Source organism: Miniopterus schreibersii, assembly GCF_964146895.1.
Source record: "Miniopterus schreibersii genome assembly, chromosome: 17".
Lineage (NCBI taxonomy): Eukaryota > Metazoa > Chordata > Mammalia > Chiroptera > Miniopteridae > Miniopterus > Miniopterus schreibersii.
The window spans coordinates 43,848,635-43,863,665 of NC_138117.1; the positions used below are offsets into that span (position 1 = coordinate 43,848,635).

A 15,031-nucleotide genomic window follows, 5' to 3' on the forward strand; every position below is an offset into this window, starting at 1 on the left:
CCCGACAGGGGTGTGGTTACTAAGATGCAGGCCAACAAAGTGTTTGGTCACCACCCGCCCTGGGCAAGGCAGGTGAGCGTCTGTGGTGCCTCCGAGCCACGGCTCAGCGGGGCCGTGGTTGCCCTGCTCACCACCCTCTTGTAAGTTCTCCCAGGAAGAATCCTGCAGAAGCTGGAATAAACTGAATGTGAGGGGCTAGTGGACCTGAGAGGCCAGGGCACTGCCACTGGGGCTCTCGACAGCATCCTTCTTAGGAGGATCCCCTTTAGCTGACAGGAACTGACTTCCCTCCATGCAGTGGGGCACAGTCAATGAGCAACAGACAAAGAAGCATGTGACACCCCCCCTCACAGCAAGTGCCAACCACGAACCCAGCCTAAGGGGCTGAGCAATGGCAGGAACCTCAGGAGCTGGCCTGGCCCCACCCTGCTCTCCACCTTGTCTTCTGCTCAGGGCTGTGTCTTGGCTTCTCCTGCCCGAGACATGTGACCTCAGGGGAGCGTCTGCCAAAGCCTGGCTCCTCCACCCTGGCCAGGATACAGTGGCCAAGCTCTGAGCCCAGGCCTGCAGCATCCATTCCACCCCAACACACACCTGACCCCAAGACAAAAGAGTGAGGCGAGACCCACAGGAGGGGTGGAATTGCTTTTATTGGGGTGGGCACTGCAGGCCCACCCATGGTCAGGTTAGTGTTCTGCCCTGAGGCAGCTGGAAGCCTAGCACCTCCACCCGCCTCCTGCCTGGGTTAGTGGAACATGCAAAGCTCAGTAAGAGGGTGGAGGCAGGGGTAAGAGCCACCAAGGCCAGGGGCGGAGTAGAGCAGGAGGGGTGGCACCAGCTGGGCTGCCTGAGTCAGCACAGACAGTCCATCCGGCATCCCTGGGCCCAGTGAAGGGCTGAGGCTCCCTGGGAGAAACAGGCAGGTGAGAAGCACCCCAGGCGGACTCCAGAGGCTCAAGGGGCCATGGGGCCCACCAGAGAAGAAAGACTACAGAAGCCCCACCCATTCCCAGCCAGGGACAGCAGTCCCAGCTTCAACAGGAGGGCCTCTCACCCCAGGCCTGGGTCCTAAGGGCCCAGCATGCGAGGCGGACACAGAAGGCACTTACTAGGAGCTGAGGCTGAAAGACAGAAGCCAGAGGCCTGGGGTTGCAGGAGTGTCAAGGACTGGAGGCTGGAGACTAGAGACTGGGGGCAGCCTGGGCCAGCTGGTTCTGCAAACTGGACCCTCATCTTCCCATGGGGAAGGAGCTTCTCTGGGCAGACTGGAAGAGATGGCTGACCCAGGATCCTCTCCCTCCCCACATGGCCCACTGAGCCAGCAGGTCAGTCCTGGAAACATGAGAAAATGCTGGTTCTGAGGGCCCTGTTAGGGACAGGTGTCCCTGCTGCCCCGAGCAGCTAGGATTGGTGGTTGGTCGTTGGGCAGGGCCAGCCTACAGGGTGGGGGACCTCACCCAAACAGAACCCTCCCTGGGAAGACAGGAGGGCTGGGTTGGAGGCCCTGCTCTGGACCCTCCAAGGCACCTGGCTGTGGTGAGTGGCAGGTAGAGAGGAGGAAGGACCTGGTGGGTGAGGTGATCAGTGGGGCTGGACTGGCCCTGTCCCCCAAGACACAGGGCTGTCTGGACAGCACACACATTAATATATTAGTCTGGTCTTTTTGGTTAAACTTTAGGCACCGCTTGGGAGGAAGACACCTTTAAACATTAAAGAAAAAAAGACTCAGCGCCTGGGCGGGGAGCCTGGCCACATGCAGAGCAGTAGGGTCGGGGGCAGACAGGCGTCAGGCCGTGGCAGACTCGGAGCCCCCCAGGGAGGTTGTGGGCCCCGAGGTGTAGCGGCGGCCATAGCCTGAGGACGAATAGGAGGAGGAGGAGAAGGTCATGGAGAAGCCGGAGCCGGTGGCATCGAAGCTGCCCCGGCGGGAACCAGCGCGCGAACCAGTGCGGGAGCCGGAGCGGGAGCCGGCCGTGGAACCGGAGCCGCTGACACTGTAGGGGCTGTAGTAGCCCTTGCTAGACTGAGCGGCAGCCTCCAGCAGCCGCAGCCCTGTGCCCTCCTCCACCATGCTGCGATCCAGCGCATCCTTGTAGGAGATCTTAAGCTTGGTCTTGGGGCAGGTGAGGTACTTGGAGTACGCACCCACATCGCGCAATTTCTGGGCGGTGCGGGCATCCACTGTGCCACGCTGCAGGGCTTCATCAAGGGGCACACGGCCCGGCGTGTCTGGCTCAATCAGGCCGCCGGTTAGGTACTGCACCTCCAGGAAGCGCTGGCCTGCCTCGTAGTAGAGCCAGCCTTTCTTCAGGGCCTGGGCGGCCGACATCTTGGTCTTGGTGCGCGGGTCCTCAAACCCATTGAAGGCCTTCTGGGCCAGGTTGATGCGATCCACCATGATCTTGTCCACCAGGCCCTTGTTAACGGCATCAGTGACAGGGAAGCGTTCGCCGGTGCTGGGATCGATGATGCCTCCGGTGCAGGCCTGAGCCTCCAGCAGCCGCTGCCCCGTGATGTTGTCCACCAAGTTGCGGTGCATGGCCTCCGTGATGGACACCTTCTCCAGTGTCTCTGTGTCCAGGATGCCAGCCACAGGGCCTGTCTCCTCAGTGGGGTCAGACCAGGCGGCCAGCTGGGTCCTGGGGACAGCGGGGCTGACAGGGTAGGAAGAGGAGGACCCTACCGAGGATGAGCGGGAGCGGAAGCCGCCGGCACTGCCCGAGAGCATGTCAGCAAACTCGGTGATGGAGAGCGTGCCAGCGCGGTACTGGTCTAGCACAGAGCGGTCGATGAGGTTCTTTGCAATGGCCTCATCTATGTCATACTGGCGGCCGGAGCGGCGGTCAATGATCATGGACTTGACCACGCCATCCGAGGAGGAGATGGTGATCTCCTCCCACTCGCACTCCTGCTCCGACAGCTCCAGGTACGTCGGGTGGTCAATGAGGCCCTTGCGGTAGGCCTCGTACACTGACATCTCCTTGCCCGTCTCAGGGTCCACGATCACCACGCGGCGCTTGCGAACCGAGGACTTTGAGGATGTCTTCCGCTCCCGCTTCTTCTCCTTCAGTGGCAGGAGGCATAAGCCCGTCTGGGGATCGGTGATGCAGCGCTCCATCAGCTGCAGGTAGGTGAGGTTTTCCTCTGTGTTGGGGTCGAAGAAACCCTTGGTGTCGTCACTCGGGTCTGTCAGGATCTCATTCATCTCCTCGTCAAAGAGGCCGCGCTTGTAAGCCATCTGCACGGGCAGCCGGTGGCTCTCCTCGGGGTCGATGATGCCGCCCGTGGCAATCTGGGCCTCCAGCAGGCGAATGCCGTGGTCCTTCAGGATCAGGCCCTTCTTCATGGCCTGGAAGAGGGAGATGAGCTTCCCAGAGTAGGGGTCCTTGTAGCCAGTGACCGCACGCTCTGCCGACAGCAGTTTGTCCTTGAACTCAGGGCCCACGATGCCCATGCGCACGGCCTCCTCCACAGTCAGCTTGAGCCCCTTAATGGGGTCGATGACATAGCCAGTGGCTGCCTGGGCCTCCAGGAGCTCAAAGGCCGTGCCTGGACGGATGATGCCCTTCTTCATGGCCTGGTACACTGATAGCCTCTCCTTGGTGGCATCAACAAACACACCAGCAATACAGCTGGTGCCCTCAAGGAACTTCTGCAGGGTCTTGGTGACCTCCTCCACAGAGGCCAGGCCCTCCTGCAGCTGCCGGGCAGTGGCCTCATCCATGACCTGCGAGCGCACCAGCTCCTCCACTGTGATCTGTTTGCGCAGCCCACGGAAGGTCAGTCTGCGGGTGTCTGAAAGCGGCAGGAGCAGCTGCCCGCTGTTCTCGTCTCGGCGGCACCGCCGGAGCAGCTGCGTGTAGCTGAGGCGCTCGTCCGTGGAGGGGTCCAGGTAGCTGCGCACCTCGCTGGGCTCTGACAGCTGGTCATACGTGTCCTTGTTGAGGTAGCCGCGCTGATAGGCCACCTCCAGCGGGAGGTGGAAGCCCAGGCGCGGGTCCACGATGCCACCTGTGGCCAGCTGGGCATCCAGCAGCCGCAGGGCCTCCTCGGCAGGGATCAGGTCCTTCTTCATGGCCTGGAAAAGTGAGATAGGCTGCTCTGTGTAGGGGTCGCGGTAGCCGGTCACAGCCCGCTCGGCCGACAGCAGCCGGTCGTGCAGCTCAGGGCCCACCAGGCCCTTACGCACGGCTTCATCCACGGTCAGCCGCTCGCCCTTCACTGGGTCCAGCAGGAAGCCTGTGGCCGCCTGGGCCTCCAACAGCAAGCGGGCCACCTCTGCGCTCAGCAATCCTTTCTTAAGGGCCTGGTATATGGTCAGCGTCTGCTGGGAGCCGGGCAGGTAGACGCCGGCCACACAGCCCGTGCCATAGAGGTAGCGCCAGGCAGACTCCGCCTCGAGCACCTCACGGAGGCTCTTGGTGCCTTCCCGGAGCAGGTTGTAGGTCTCGCGGGAGATGACCCGCGCCTCGTACAGGTCCTCAGCGGTGAGGCGGCGGCGCACGTAGTCATAGGAAGCCAGGTTCTGCTGGCGGATGATCTCAGTCTTCTCGATGATCTCAATGATGATGATGATCATGCGTTCCTTGGTCACCCGGCCGGCCTGGAAGTCGGCCATCAGCCGGGTCCGCTGCTCCTCAGGGATCAGGTCCGACTGCATTACCTCCCACAGGGACATGGTGGAACTGCCTTGGCTGCTGCTGCCCGGGATGTCAATCTGCGTCTCCTCAAATGCCCTCCGGGTCTCCTCCTCTGTGTACACCTGTGTGGTCTCCACCACCTCCACCTTCTCTGCCCCCTTCAGCGGCAGGAGACGCAAGCCAGTCTCGGGGTCCTCCACACACCGCTCCAGCAGCTGCATGTACGTGAGGTTCTCATGCGTGTTGGGGTCGAAGAAGCCCTTGGTGTCGTCGCTCGGGTCCGCCAGGACGCGGTTCATCTCCTCGTCGAAGTAGCCGCGCTGATAGGCCACGTGCACAGGGAGGCGGTGGCTGTGCACGGGGTCGATGATGCCGCCCGTGGCGATCTGGGCCTCCAGCAGGCGGATGCCGTGGTCCCTGAGGACCAGGCCCTTCTTCATGGCCTGGAAGAGGGAGATGGTGCTGCCTGAGTATGGGTCCTTGTAGCCTGTCACAGCCTTCTCTGCCGACAGTAACTTCTCATGCAGCTCAGGGCCCACAACGCCCGCCTTCACAGCCTCATGGACGTATAGCCGCTGGTTCCGCACGGGGTCCACTAGGAAGCCAGTGGCCGCCTGGGCCTCAAGCAGGAGTGTGGCCGTGCTGGGCGTGAGCAGGCCTCGCCGCATGGCCTCATAGATGGTCACCTTCTCCTTGGAGTCCTCCAGGTAGATGCCAGCGAGGCAGCCACTGCCCTGAAGGAGCATCTGCACGGAGTCCACCTCCGACAGGTCCTTGACTGACGTCTTGCCATCTTTGAGCTGCTCAAACTGGGCCTTGCTGAGGACCCCGGAGTCCAGAAGCTCGCTGGCCAGCACTGGGGCGCGGAGGCCACTAAAGGAGAGCCTCTCCCGCCGCAGCATTTCTACCTCTTCCACGATGGTGATGAGGATCTTGATGACCTTCTCCACAGTGACTTTGCCCGTGCGGAACTGTTGCAGCAGCTCCCGCTGCTGCTCCTCTGTGAAGTACTCGGAGTGGATAAGCTCCCAGATGGTCACTGTCCTGCCCTGGAAGCTGCCCACAGGGACCTCAACCGATGCTTTCTGGAAGGCCTCACGGGCCTGGAGCTCAGAATAAAGCTCCTCCTGCCAGGCCCGGGCAGCCTTTTCTGAAAGTGGCAGCAGGCTCAGCCCCGTCAGCGGGTCGAACCGGCACTGCTGCTGGAGCTGGCTGTAGGTGACCGGCTCCCGTGTCCTGGGGTCACAGTAGGTCTTGGCATTGTCCCTGGGCACTGACAGGGCTTCGCTGGTCTCCTTGTCCAGGTAGCCCCGGGCATAGGCAACATCCAGGGGCACACGGTGGCTCTTGCTGGGGTCCACAATGCCGCCTGTGGATAGTTGGGCATCCAGCAGACGCAGACCCTGCTCCTTGGGGATGAGACCCTTCTTCAAGGCCTGAAACAGGGACACGCTCTGCCCTGAGTATGGGTCTTTGTAGCCTGTTACAGCCTTCTCAGCTGACAGCAGCTTCTCATGCAGCTCTGGCCCCACCAGGCTGGCACGTACGGCCTCGTCCACAGTCAGCCGGGCGCTTGTGGAAGGGTCAATGACATGTCCAGTGCCGGCCTGGGCCTCCAGCAGGGCCACAGCGACCTCTGGCTGCAGCAGGTCTTTCTTCAGGGCCTCATAGATGCTCAGCTTCTGCCCTGCTTCTTCCAGCCACACGCCCGCGATGACATTGGTGCCCCGTAGGGCCCGTCGCACCACATCCACCTCAGCAACTTCTTGCACTGAGCGCTCGCCCTGCTGCAGCTGGCGGTAGAGGTCACGGTCGATGACCCTGCTCTCCAGCAGCTCGGCAGCGGGAACCAGGGCACGCAAGCCCTCAAAGCAGAGCTGTCCCTTCTGTTCATGCTCCTCAACCACAGTGATGACGATCTTGATGATCTTCTCCACGGTAACCTTGCCCGTGCGGAACTGACGAAGCAGATCCCGCCGCTGTTCTGCTGTGAAGTACTCAGAATTGATGATCTCCCAGATGGTCACTGTCCTGCCCTGGAACTTGCCAAATGGTGTGGACACAGTGGCTTTCTTGAACACGTCCCGGGCCTCCGAGTCTGTGTAGACCAGCTCGCCACCCTTGGCAGCCTGATCTGTGAGCGGCAGGAGGCAAAGACCAGTCTCAGGGTCCTCCACACAGCGTTCCAGCAGCTGCATGTAGGTGAGGTTCTCGTGCGTGTTGGGGTCGAAGAAGCCCTTGGTGTCATCGCTTGGGTCCGCCAGGACGCGGTTCATCTCCTCGTCGAAGTAGCCGCGCTGGTAGGCCACGTGCACGGGCACGCGGTGGCTGTGCACGGGGTCGATGATGCCGCCCGTGGCGATCTGGGCCTCCAGCAGGCGGATGCCGTGGTCCCTGACGATCAGGTCCTTCTTCATGGCCTGGAAGAGGGAGATCTGCTCCCCGGTGTAGGGATCCTTGTAGCCGGTGACCGCGCGCTCTGCTGAAAGCAGCTTGTGGTGCAGCTCGGGGCCCACAACGCCCTCCTTCACAGCCTCGTTGACAGTCAGGCGCCGGTTGCGCACAGGGTCCAAGAGGAAGCCTGAGGCCGCCTGGGCCTCAAGCAGGATGAGGGCCGTACCCGGGCTCAGCAGCTGCCTCTGCAGGGCAGCGTACACACTCAGCTTCTCATTGGCTGGCTTTAGCAGCAGCCCTGCAATGCTGCTGCGACCCTGCAGGTAGCGGCGCACATCCTCCCGCTGCGCAAGCTCAGCCACCGTGGTGCGGCCCTGTGTCAGCCGCTGCAGCTCCTCCATGCTCAGGATGCCCACGTCCTGCAGCTGCTGGGCTGGCACCTTCTGCCGCAGGCCATCAAAGGCGTACTCAGGCTGCACCTCGGTGGCCAGGCCATCGGGTGCATCCTGGCCGTTGGGCAGGGCTTTGGCGGCCATGGCCTGCGAGGAGGCAATCTCCTCCGAATGTGCCAGTGCGGCCCGGTGCTCCTCCTCCAGCCGCTGTAGCCTTTCACGCAGTCGCTGGTTCTCCTCGGCCAGCAGCTTCTCCTGCGCCTGCCGCTGCTGCTCCAGGCACTGCAGCTCCTCCTGCTTGCGCCGCACGCCCTCCTCAGCCTCGCGCTGCCGCCGCCGGGCTTCCTCCATGCTGGCCACCAGCTGCTGCTTCTCCTGTTCCATCTGCTGCTGCTGCCGCTGTTGCTCCTCACGTAGCTTCTGCGCCTTGGCCACCTCGTCCTGGAACAGCCGCTCTAGCTTGGCCTTCTCCTGCTCGATGAGGCGCTCCCGCTGCAGCAGGCTGTCCTTCTCAGAGAGGAAGCTCTGCTGCAGGGCCTGTGTCTCCTGCAGCAGCTGCTCCTGCTGCACCGTCTGCATCTGTGGAGGAAGAGGGCGTAAGGGACCTCGGCCTGGGAGACCCCCACCCACCCACCCCGTGAGCACGAGGGGCCAGTACCTCCTCGGACTTAAGCTGTAGCAACCTAGCCTCCTGCTTGAGCTTCTCCTTCTCACGCTCCAGCTCAGCAATGGCCTCCCGCAGGCGCTCAGCATCATGGTCACTCTGTTGCCGCTGGATCTCCAGCGTTTGCACCAGCGTCACCTTCTCCTGCGTGGCGAGCTCCGTGCGATGCAGCTTCTCCCCAATGTCCTCCGCCTGCTTCCGGAAGCGCTGGGCGTCCTCCTCTGCACGGGCCTGTGCCCGGCTCATCTCTGCCACACGCAGCTTCAGGCGTTCGGCCTCGGCGCTCATCTCCAGCTGCCGCTGCCGCTCCGCCTCCAGGGTACGCTGGAAGCCCTGTGTCTCCTGTGCCAGCTGCTGCGCCATCTGCTCCTTGTCCTCCTGCAGCCGCCGGGCCTGCTCCTGCGCGAGCTCCTTCTGCTGCTGCAGCAGCTCTGCCTCGGCCTTGAGTCGCGTGGCCTCCTGCACTGCCTGCATCTTCTCCTTGAGCATCTTCTCGGCCAGCGCCCGCTGCTGCGCCAGGTCCTCCTCCGCCAGCTGCCGCAGCCGCGCTGCCTCCTGGGCGGCCACACTCAGCCGCGCCGCTTCCTCTGCCACCTGTTTCATCTTCTCGGCCTCCTCCTCCAGGAAGCGCTGTGTGTTGTCCTTGTCGCGCAGGATGAGCGCACGGTTTTCCGCCTCGATGCGCGCTTTGAGTTTGCCCAGCTCCTCCATCTGCACCCGCACAGAGAAGAGCTCCTCCTCCACCTGGCTGCGCTGGCGGGCGGCCTCCGTCACCTCCGCCTTCAGCCGCTGCAGCTCCTCGTCCAAGATGCCTTTCTGGTGGTCCGTCTCCTCCAGCTGCAGCTTCAGAGTCATCAGCTCCTGCTCCACCTGCGCCTTCTGCCGCAGTGTCTGCTCCGCAAACTTCTTGTGCTTCTCCATCTCCGCGTCCGCTGCCTGCTTCTGCCGCAGGGCCGCCTGTTCTGCCTGCGCCCGCCGCTTGGCCTCCTGCTCGGCTTCCTTGCGCAGCTTCTCTGCAGCAGCCTGTGCCTGCGCCCGGGCCTGCGCCTGCTCCTCTGCCGACTGCTTCAGGCGCTCCGCCTCCTCCACCTGACGCCGGGACTGCGCGGCCTCCCGCTCGGCCTGCTCCCGCGCCTCCTCTGCCTGCTCCGCCGCCCGCCGCGCGGCCTCGGCCTCCGCGCGCAGCCGCTCCAGCACGCTCTGCTCCTGCTGCAGGGTCTGCTGCAGCTCCTGCTCCTTCTGCTGCACTGCAAACACGTGCGCCTTCTCCTCCGCCTGCAGCCGCTTCTGCGCGGCGTCCTGGGCCAGCTGCAGCTGCCGCGCTGACTCCTGCTCCGCCCGCTCACGCAGGCGCCGAGCCTCCTCCACCTTGGCCTTGAGCCGCTCCACCTCCTCCAGTGCCACTCTGCGCTGCCGCGCCGCCTCCTCCTCGGCCGCCAGGCTTTTCTGCACACGCTCTTCCGCCTCCCGCCGCCGCTGCTCCTCCTCCGCCGCCAGCTGCCGCTGCCGAGCGGCCTCCAGTTCCGCCTGCTCCTTGCTGCGCAGCGTGTCCTCCGCGTTGCTGCGGATGCGCACCAGCTCCAGCTCCAGCTCCGCCTTGCCTGCGGTCGCCCGCTCAAAGCTCGCCTTCAGGGCCAGGATCTCCTCCTCCACCTGCCGCCGCTGCCGCAGCGTGTCCTCCACCAGCCCCTTCTGCCTCTCCAGCTCGCTCTCCGACGCCTTGCGCAGCTGCGCCAGCCGCTCCTCAATGTCGGCCTTGTGCTGGGCCGCCTGCTCCTCCAGCCGCCGCCGGTGGAAGGCCTCGTCTTCAGCCAGCCGCCGCAGGCGCTCGTTTTCCGCTTCCTTCTCCTTCAGCGCGATCTCGGCCTCCGTCTTGAGCCGCGTCGCCTCGCCGATGGTCGCCAGCTTCTCGGCAAGCACCCGCTCCGCCTCCGCCCGCTGCCGCGCGGCGTCCTCCTCCGCGAGTTGCCGCTGCCGCTTGGCCTCCTCGGCCAGCGCCCGCAGGCGGGCGGCCTCCTCCGCCAGCTCGCGGAACCGGCCCGCCTCGGCTTCCAGCCTCTGCTTGGACTTCTCGCTGGTGGAGCGTGACTCCTCCTCCGCTCGTGCCTTACTGGCCAACAGCACCTCCATCTCTGCACGCACCTTGGCCAGCTCTGCCTCCAGCTCCTGGCGCTTCCGCGTGGCCGCAGCTGCCTCGCGCTGCAGCCGTCCCAGCTCCTCCTCCAGCAGCAGCCTTTGCTGCTCGCCCTGCTCTGTCTCAGCCCGCAGACGGATGAGCTCCTGCTCTGCAGCCAGGCGCTGCTGGGCGGTGCCCTCCGCCAGCTGCCGCTGCTTCTCTAGCTCCCGCTCGGCCAGCTCCCGCTGCCGCACTGCCTGCTCCTCTGCCTTGCCCCGCCGCCGGGCCTCACGCTCCGCCTCTTCCTTCTGCTTCTCGGCCTCGGCCTGCGCCAGGCTCTTCTGCTGCGCCACCTCCTCTGCCTGCAGCCGCAGCCGCAGCGCCTCGTTGGCCTTCAGCTGCCAGCGCTCCAGCTCCCGCTCCGCCTCCTCCCGGGCCCGCTCGGCCTCGGCCTGCTGCTGCGCGTGCCGCTCGGCCTCCTCCCGCAGCTGCGTCACGGTGACGTGCTCTTCCTGAAGTGTGCGCTCCAGCTGAGCGGTCTTCTCCGCGAAGGAGGCGCGCTTGCTCTGCAGTTCCGCCGCTGCGCTGCGCTGGGCAGTCTCCAGGGCTACCTGCACCTGGCGGGCTCGCTCGGCCTCCGCCTGCCGAAGACGTCGCTCTGCCTCCTCCGCCTGCAGCTGGAGCTCCTCTAGTGCCTGCAGGGCCCGCTGCTTCTCACGTGCGGCCTCGGCCTCGGCCGTCACGCGCAGGGCCAGCTCCGCCTCCGCCTGCCGCTTGCGCTGGGTCTCATCTTGCACCTGCCGACGCAATCGCTCCGCCTCCTCCTGCGCCTGCCGCTTCTGCGCCTCTGCCTCCTCCGCCCGCGCACGCAGGGCCTGCAGTTCGCCCTCAGCCCCGCTGCGCTGCCGCTCAGTGGTCTCCAGTTGTAGGCGCACCATGCGGATCTCCTCTTCGATGCGCAGCCGGCTGCGTTCAGCCTCCTCTGCCTGCCGGGCCTTGGCCTGGATCTCGGCCTCCGAGCTCTGCCGCAGGTGCTGCAGCTCTTCCTGTATGCTGCGCTTCTGCTGCTGCGCGTCCACCGCTGCCTCTTCCCGCCGCACCACCTCCTCCTGCATGCGCCGCTGGAGCTCCTGCGCTTCCCGCTCTGCCTGTGCCTTTGCTTGTGCGTGTGTCTCCGCCAGCTGCCGCTGCTTCTCCAGCGCAGCCTCCACCTCCGCCAGGCGCTCCCGCTCCTCTGCCCGCTGCTGCTCAGCCAGCCTCTGTGGCCGCGGCAGAGAGAGGGAGAGAACCAGAGAGAGCGGTGAGTGCGGAGCAGCCACCGGGCACGCAGGTGACAGGGCACCACCACAGTCCACTCTGACAGAACGATGGGGGAATCAGGGAGAACGGAGGTCACAGCCCGGCGAAGGAGGGAGCGTGCACCCGCCCAGGGCACTCGGGGCAGCGAGCACAACCTGGCCCCAAAGTGCTCACCAAGCCCGGGAAGGAGGCTCAGGCATCCTTCCCTCTTCCCGCAGACAGGCGACGAGACAGAGAGGGAGAGAGAGAAAGAGCAAAGCAGGAGGCTCGCAGGGCCCCTGAACCATACCACCACGTAGCCCTGCCTGAGCACCATGAACAAACGTGACCTGGATCCCAAGGTGGCCATGGTGCGACAGCAAGTGCAGACCTGAGCCAGCTCAGAAAAGGAACACAAAAGCCTGCAGCTCTGACCACAGGAGAGAATGCAGGTGGGCCACAGGGTAAGGCACCCAGGAGGCAAGAAGAACAGGAAAGCTGGGAACCCCACCCTGCCAAGTCACCTAAGTACACCCTGGCTGGCCCATGGCCTAGCACCCCCAGCTCTTCCACGGAAGTGGCCATGACAGTTGGTGACACGGAATCCTGAGGAGGACCACCAGGGAGAGCCGGGGGATAGCCCCGCTGGGCCAGGGCAAGGAGAGGAGGAAGGGGAAGTGCCGCCACCTTGGGGGAGCAGAGCAGCGCCAGCCAGGGCGGGGCAGGCCGTGCTCGGAGTGGGGCGCTGGAAGCCTCAGGCAGCAGGGAGTGGGGAGCTGAGCTAAGTGGTGACGGGCAAGCTCCCAGAGGCTGCATGTGGGCAGCAGGATGCCCCCCGGGCCATACCTCCTCCTCCTCCATGCGATGCAGAGTCTCACTGATGAACTTGATGTACTGGCTCGTCAGCGTGGTCAGCTCGCTGTAGCGCGTGCGAAGGTCCACGTACTGGGGGCAGGAAGGCGGCAGCCAGGGTCAGCCCTGCGCCAGCCATGGGCCCACGAGCCTCTCCCATCCACGTTCCTCAGCCTTACCTCCTGGATGACGCTCTCAGACCCTGACTGGACCTTGGGCTTCTTGGCCGGAGAGGCCACCGGCTCAAGCTGTGCCTTGTATGTGACCAGCTGGAGCTCATAGTCCTGCAGGGAAACAGTGGTAAGCCACCAGTCTGCCCTACCCGTTCCCTGGCCCGCAGCCAGGACTGCGCTTGGGGCCACCCCTGGGGATTTCAGGCCCCAGGACACCACCCAGCGCAAGGATGGCAAGAGGCAAAAGCCTCACCTTAATGGCGTTGATGTACTGCTTCGCAAATCTCTGGCACTCCTCCACCTTTTCTCCATGGCGCTCAATTTCCTCCAGCAGCGCCTGGGGGGAGTATTGGTCAGCACGATCCATGCCTCCACCCCACCCCCATCCCCATCCCACTCCAGCCACACTGGCCCAGGACTACCTTCTCTTGCCGCAGCTGCTCCCGCACGGCCCGGCTATTGGCCAGAGGCACGGCCTGGATTTGCTCCTGCCGCTGCTTGGCGTCCTGCAACCAGGAGCCGAGCGGGTCTGCACTCTCTCGGTAGTAACGCAGCTGGCGGCCCAGCTGCTCGAGCTCACGCTGCCGCATGTCAGTCTGGGCCAGCACAGCCTGCCAGCGCTCCAACAGCTGGGCCACTCGCTCACGCCAGCGCTCCACCTCCACGTCCCGCTCCCCGTGCCGCTGCTGCAACCGCTCCCCCACCTCCTGCGCCCCGCGCAGTTCGTCCCTCAGGGCATTGAACACAGGCTGCTGTGCCTCCGCCTGGGCCCGCAGCTTCTGTTGGGACCAGAAGGGTGGGTGCTATTTCAGTCCAAGGCCCTGTTGCTGGCCCTTAAGCCCCCTGACCCTCCACAAGGCACTGGCCTGACAGCGGTACCTTGAGTGCAGCCTTGGTGGCCTCGAGCTCTGGGAGGGTGGAGGGCACAGCCTGGGCCTCCTTGAGCTGCTCCTCGTGGACCCTGAGCACCTCCTCAGCCCCCTGCGTGCTTCGGATCACCAGACTGATAGTCTTGAGCCTGGGGGGAGGGCAGGGTTCAGAGCTGGGAGTAGGGGTGGGCTCCAGGTAACAGTAGCCTGATGCTGTTGCTATCAAACCAGAGCCCCAGTGGTCAAAGGGAGAGAATGCTTGGGGACCTCTGGGATACAAGGATGCTTCAGCTGCTGCCTGAGTCCTGGAGGGAAGTTGTGCTGGCCAGAGGAACAGCCAGCTATACCTGTGGCCTGGGAGCTCTCAGCCTTCCAGCCCCAAGGCTGGGTGAGAGAGACACATGTCAGCTTTTGTGGAAAAAAAAATGTGGGTAAGGGGTAGACGTGTTGTCAGCAATATTGTTAGGGACTATGAAATGACATGTCAGAAACAAGGATGTCAGAAACAGGCTTGGTGAGTCGGAGATGGGACGGAGAGGAAGTAGGAGGGAGGAGTTCTCACTCCCCTTCTGAAAGTGATCCTGTGAACCACAGGAAAGTGCATGCTGAAATGGCCATAAGGGACAGAAGAGGTCCCTGGACTGGGTGGGACGAGGCAGGTCCAGTCATCAGGAAGTCCTACTTTTAAGACACAGGGCTGAACCCCTCTATCCATGTGCATGACCCCCACCCTAGTCCACACCCAGCACTTCTCAGCCAGTTCCCTCAAGAGATCCCACCCATCAGCCTGTCCTGCGCCAGAACACGGTGGTCAGGCCCTCCTCTGCTCAGCACCCTCCCAGAGTCATGGCTTCGGCCGACAATAGGTGCACTCACTTCTCCAGATAAATGGCGGAGAGGCTGCGAACCTGCTCCAGTTTGCCCAGGGTCAGCTCCAGCTCTGAGCGCAGAGTAGGGGCAGCAGGTGATGGCTCGGGCAGGGCCAGGACCTTCTCAGCCTCCTCAGAGAGTCGAGCAACCCCCTTGCCCAGCCCTTCCACCTCAGCCTGTGCTTTCTGAGGAGACAGTGAGAAGGTAAGCTGAGCATTGAGCCCAGCCACAACACCCGTGGAGGCCCAGGGGACAAGTTGGGGAAGGGGAGGGGACAGCGCCTGCCTGCTGCTCTGCAATACGCTGCGCACACTCCCGCGCAGGCTCCTTGTCCAGTGGCAGCCGCAGGCGGTGCACAGTACGGGTCTCACAGGCCTCTAGCTGCAGCCGGATGTCCTTGAGCTCTGAGATGCATCGCTGACAGCGGGACTCCTCCTGCTCACCTGGGGACACAACCCACTCATATGCTACCCAACACCCCTGCCTGACTCCCGCCCACCCACTCAAGCCTCCAGCCTACCCTGCTCCAGGCTCTGCAGCAGCTGCTGGTAATGGCGGCTGCATGAGCTGTATTCACGCTCGGCCTGCAGCCGGTCCTCAGGCCCGAAGCTGCCGGCGTCCTGGCTGTCCCGCAGGAAGGCCTGGTAGTGTAGCTCCAGGTTGCGCAGGGCCTGGCGCTGCTCCTCCGGCTTCAGTGTGCGGAACTGCGGGTGCACAGGAGGCTGAGCACGCAGGGCAGGCTGAACGCAGGAGGCCACCACCACACCCCCTGTGGCCCCGTCC

General features: G+C 64.2%; 1 protein-coding gene across 6 annotated transcripts in view; it reads right to left on the reverse strand.

The window, feature by feature from the left end:
* Positions 1 to 632: 632 nt before the first annotated feature.
* Positions 633 to 15,031, reverse strand: part of PLEC (plectin) — a 51,307-nt gene continuing 36,908 nt past the window's right edge. For all 6 annotated transcript variants that reach the window (XM_081116481.1, XM_081116482.1, XM_081116477.1 and 3 more), the window contains exons 23-32: positions 14,769 to 14,952; positions 14,534 to 14,691; positions 14,255 to 14,433; positions 13,389 to 13,527; positions 12,932 to 13,288; positions 12,763 to 12,846; positions 12,516 to 12,620; positions 12,331 to 12,429; positions 8,085 to 11,465; positions 633 to 8,005 (exon numbers count right to left, since the gene is read on the reverse strand). In XM_081116481.1, coding sequence (XP_080972607.1) covers positions 1,787 to 8,005; positions 8,085 to 11,465; positions 12,331 to 12,429; positions 12,516 to 12,620; positions 12,763 to 12,846; positions 12,932 to 13,288; positions 13,389 to 13,527; positions 14,255 to 14,433; positions 14,534 to 14,691; positions 14,769 to 14,952 — 10,905 coding nt within the window. In that variant the 3' untranslated portion in view covers positions 633 to 1,786. The remainder of the gene's footprint in view (positions 8,006 to 8,084; positions 11,466 to 12,330; positions 12,430 to 12,515; positions 12,621 to 12,762; positions 12,847 to 12,931; positions 13,289 to 13,388; positions 13,528 to 14,254; positions 14,434 to 14,533; positions 14,692 to 14,768; positions 14,953 to 15,031) is intronic.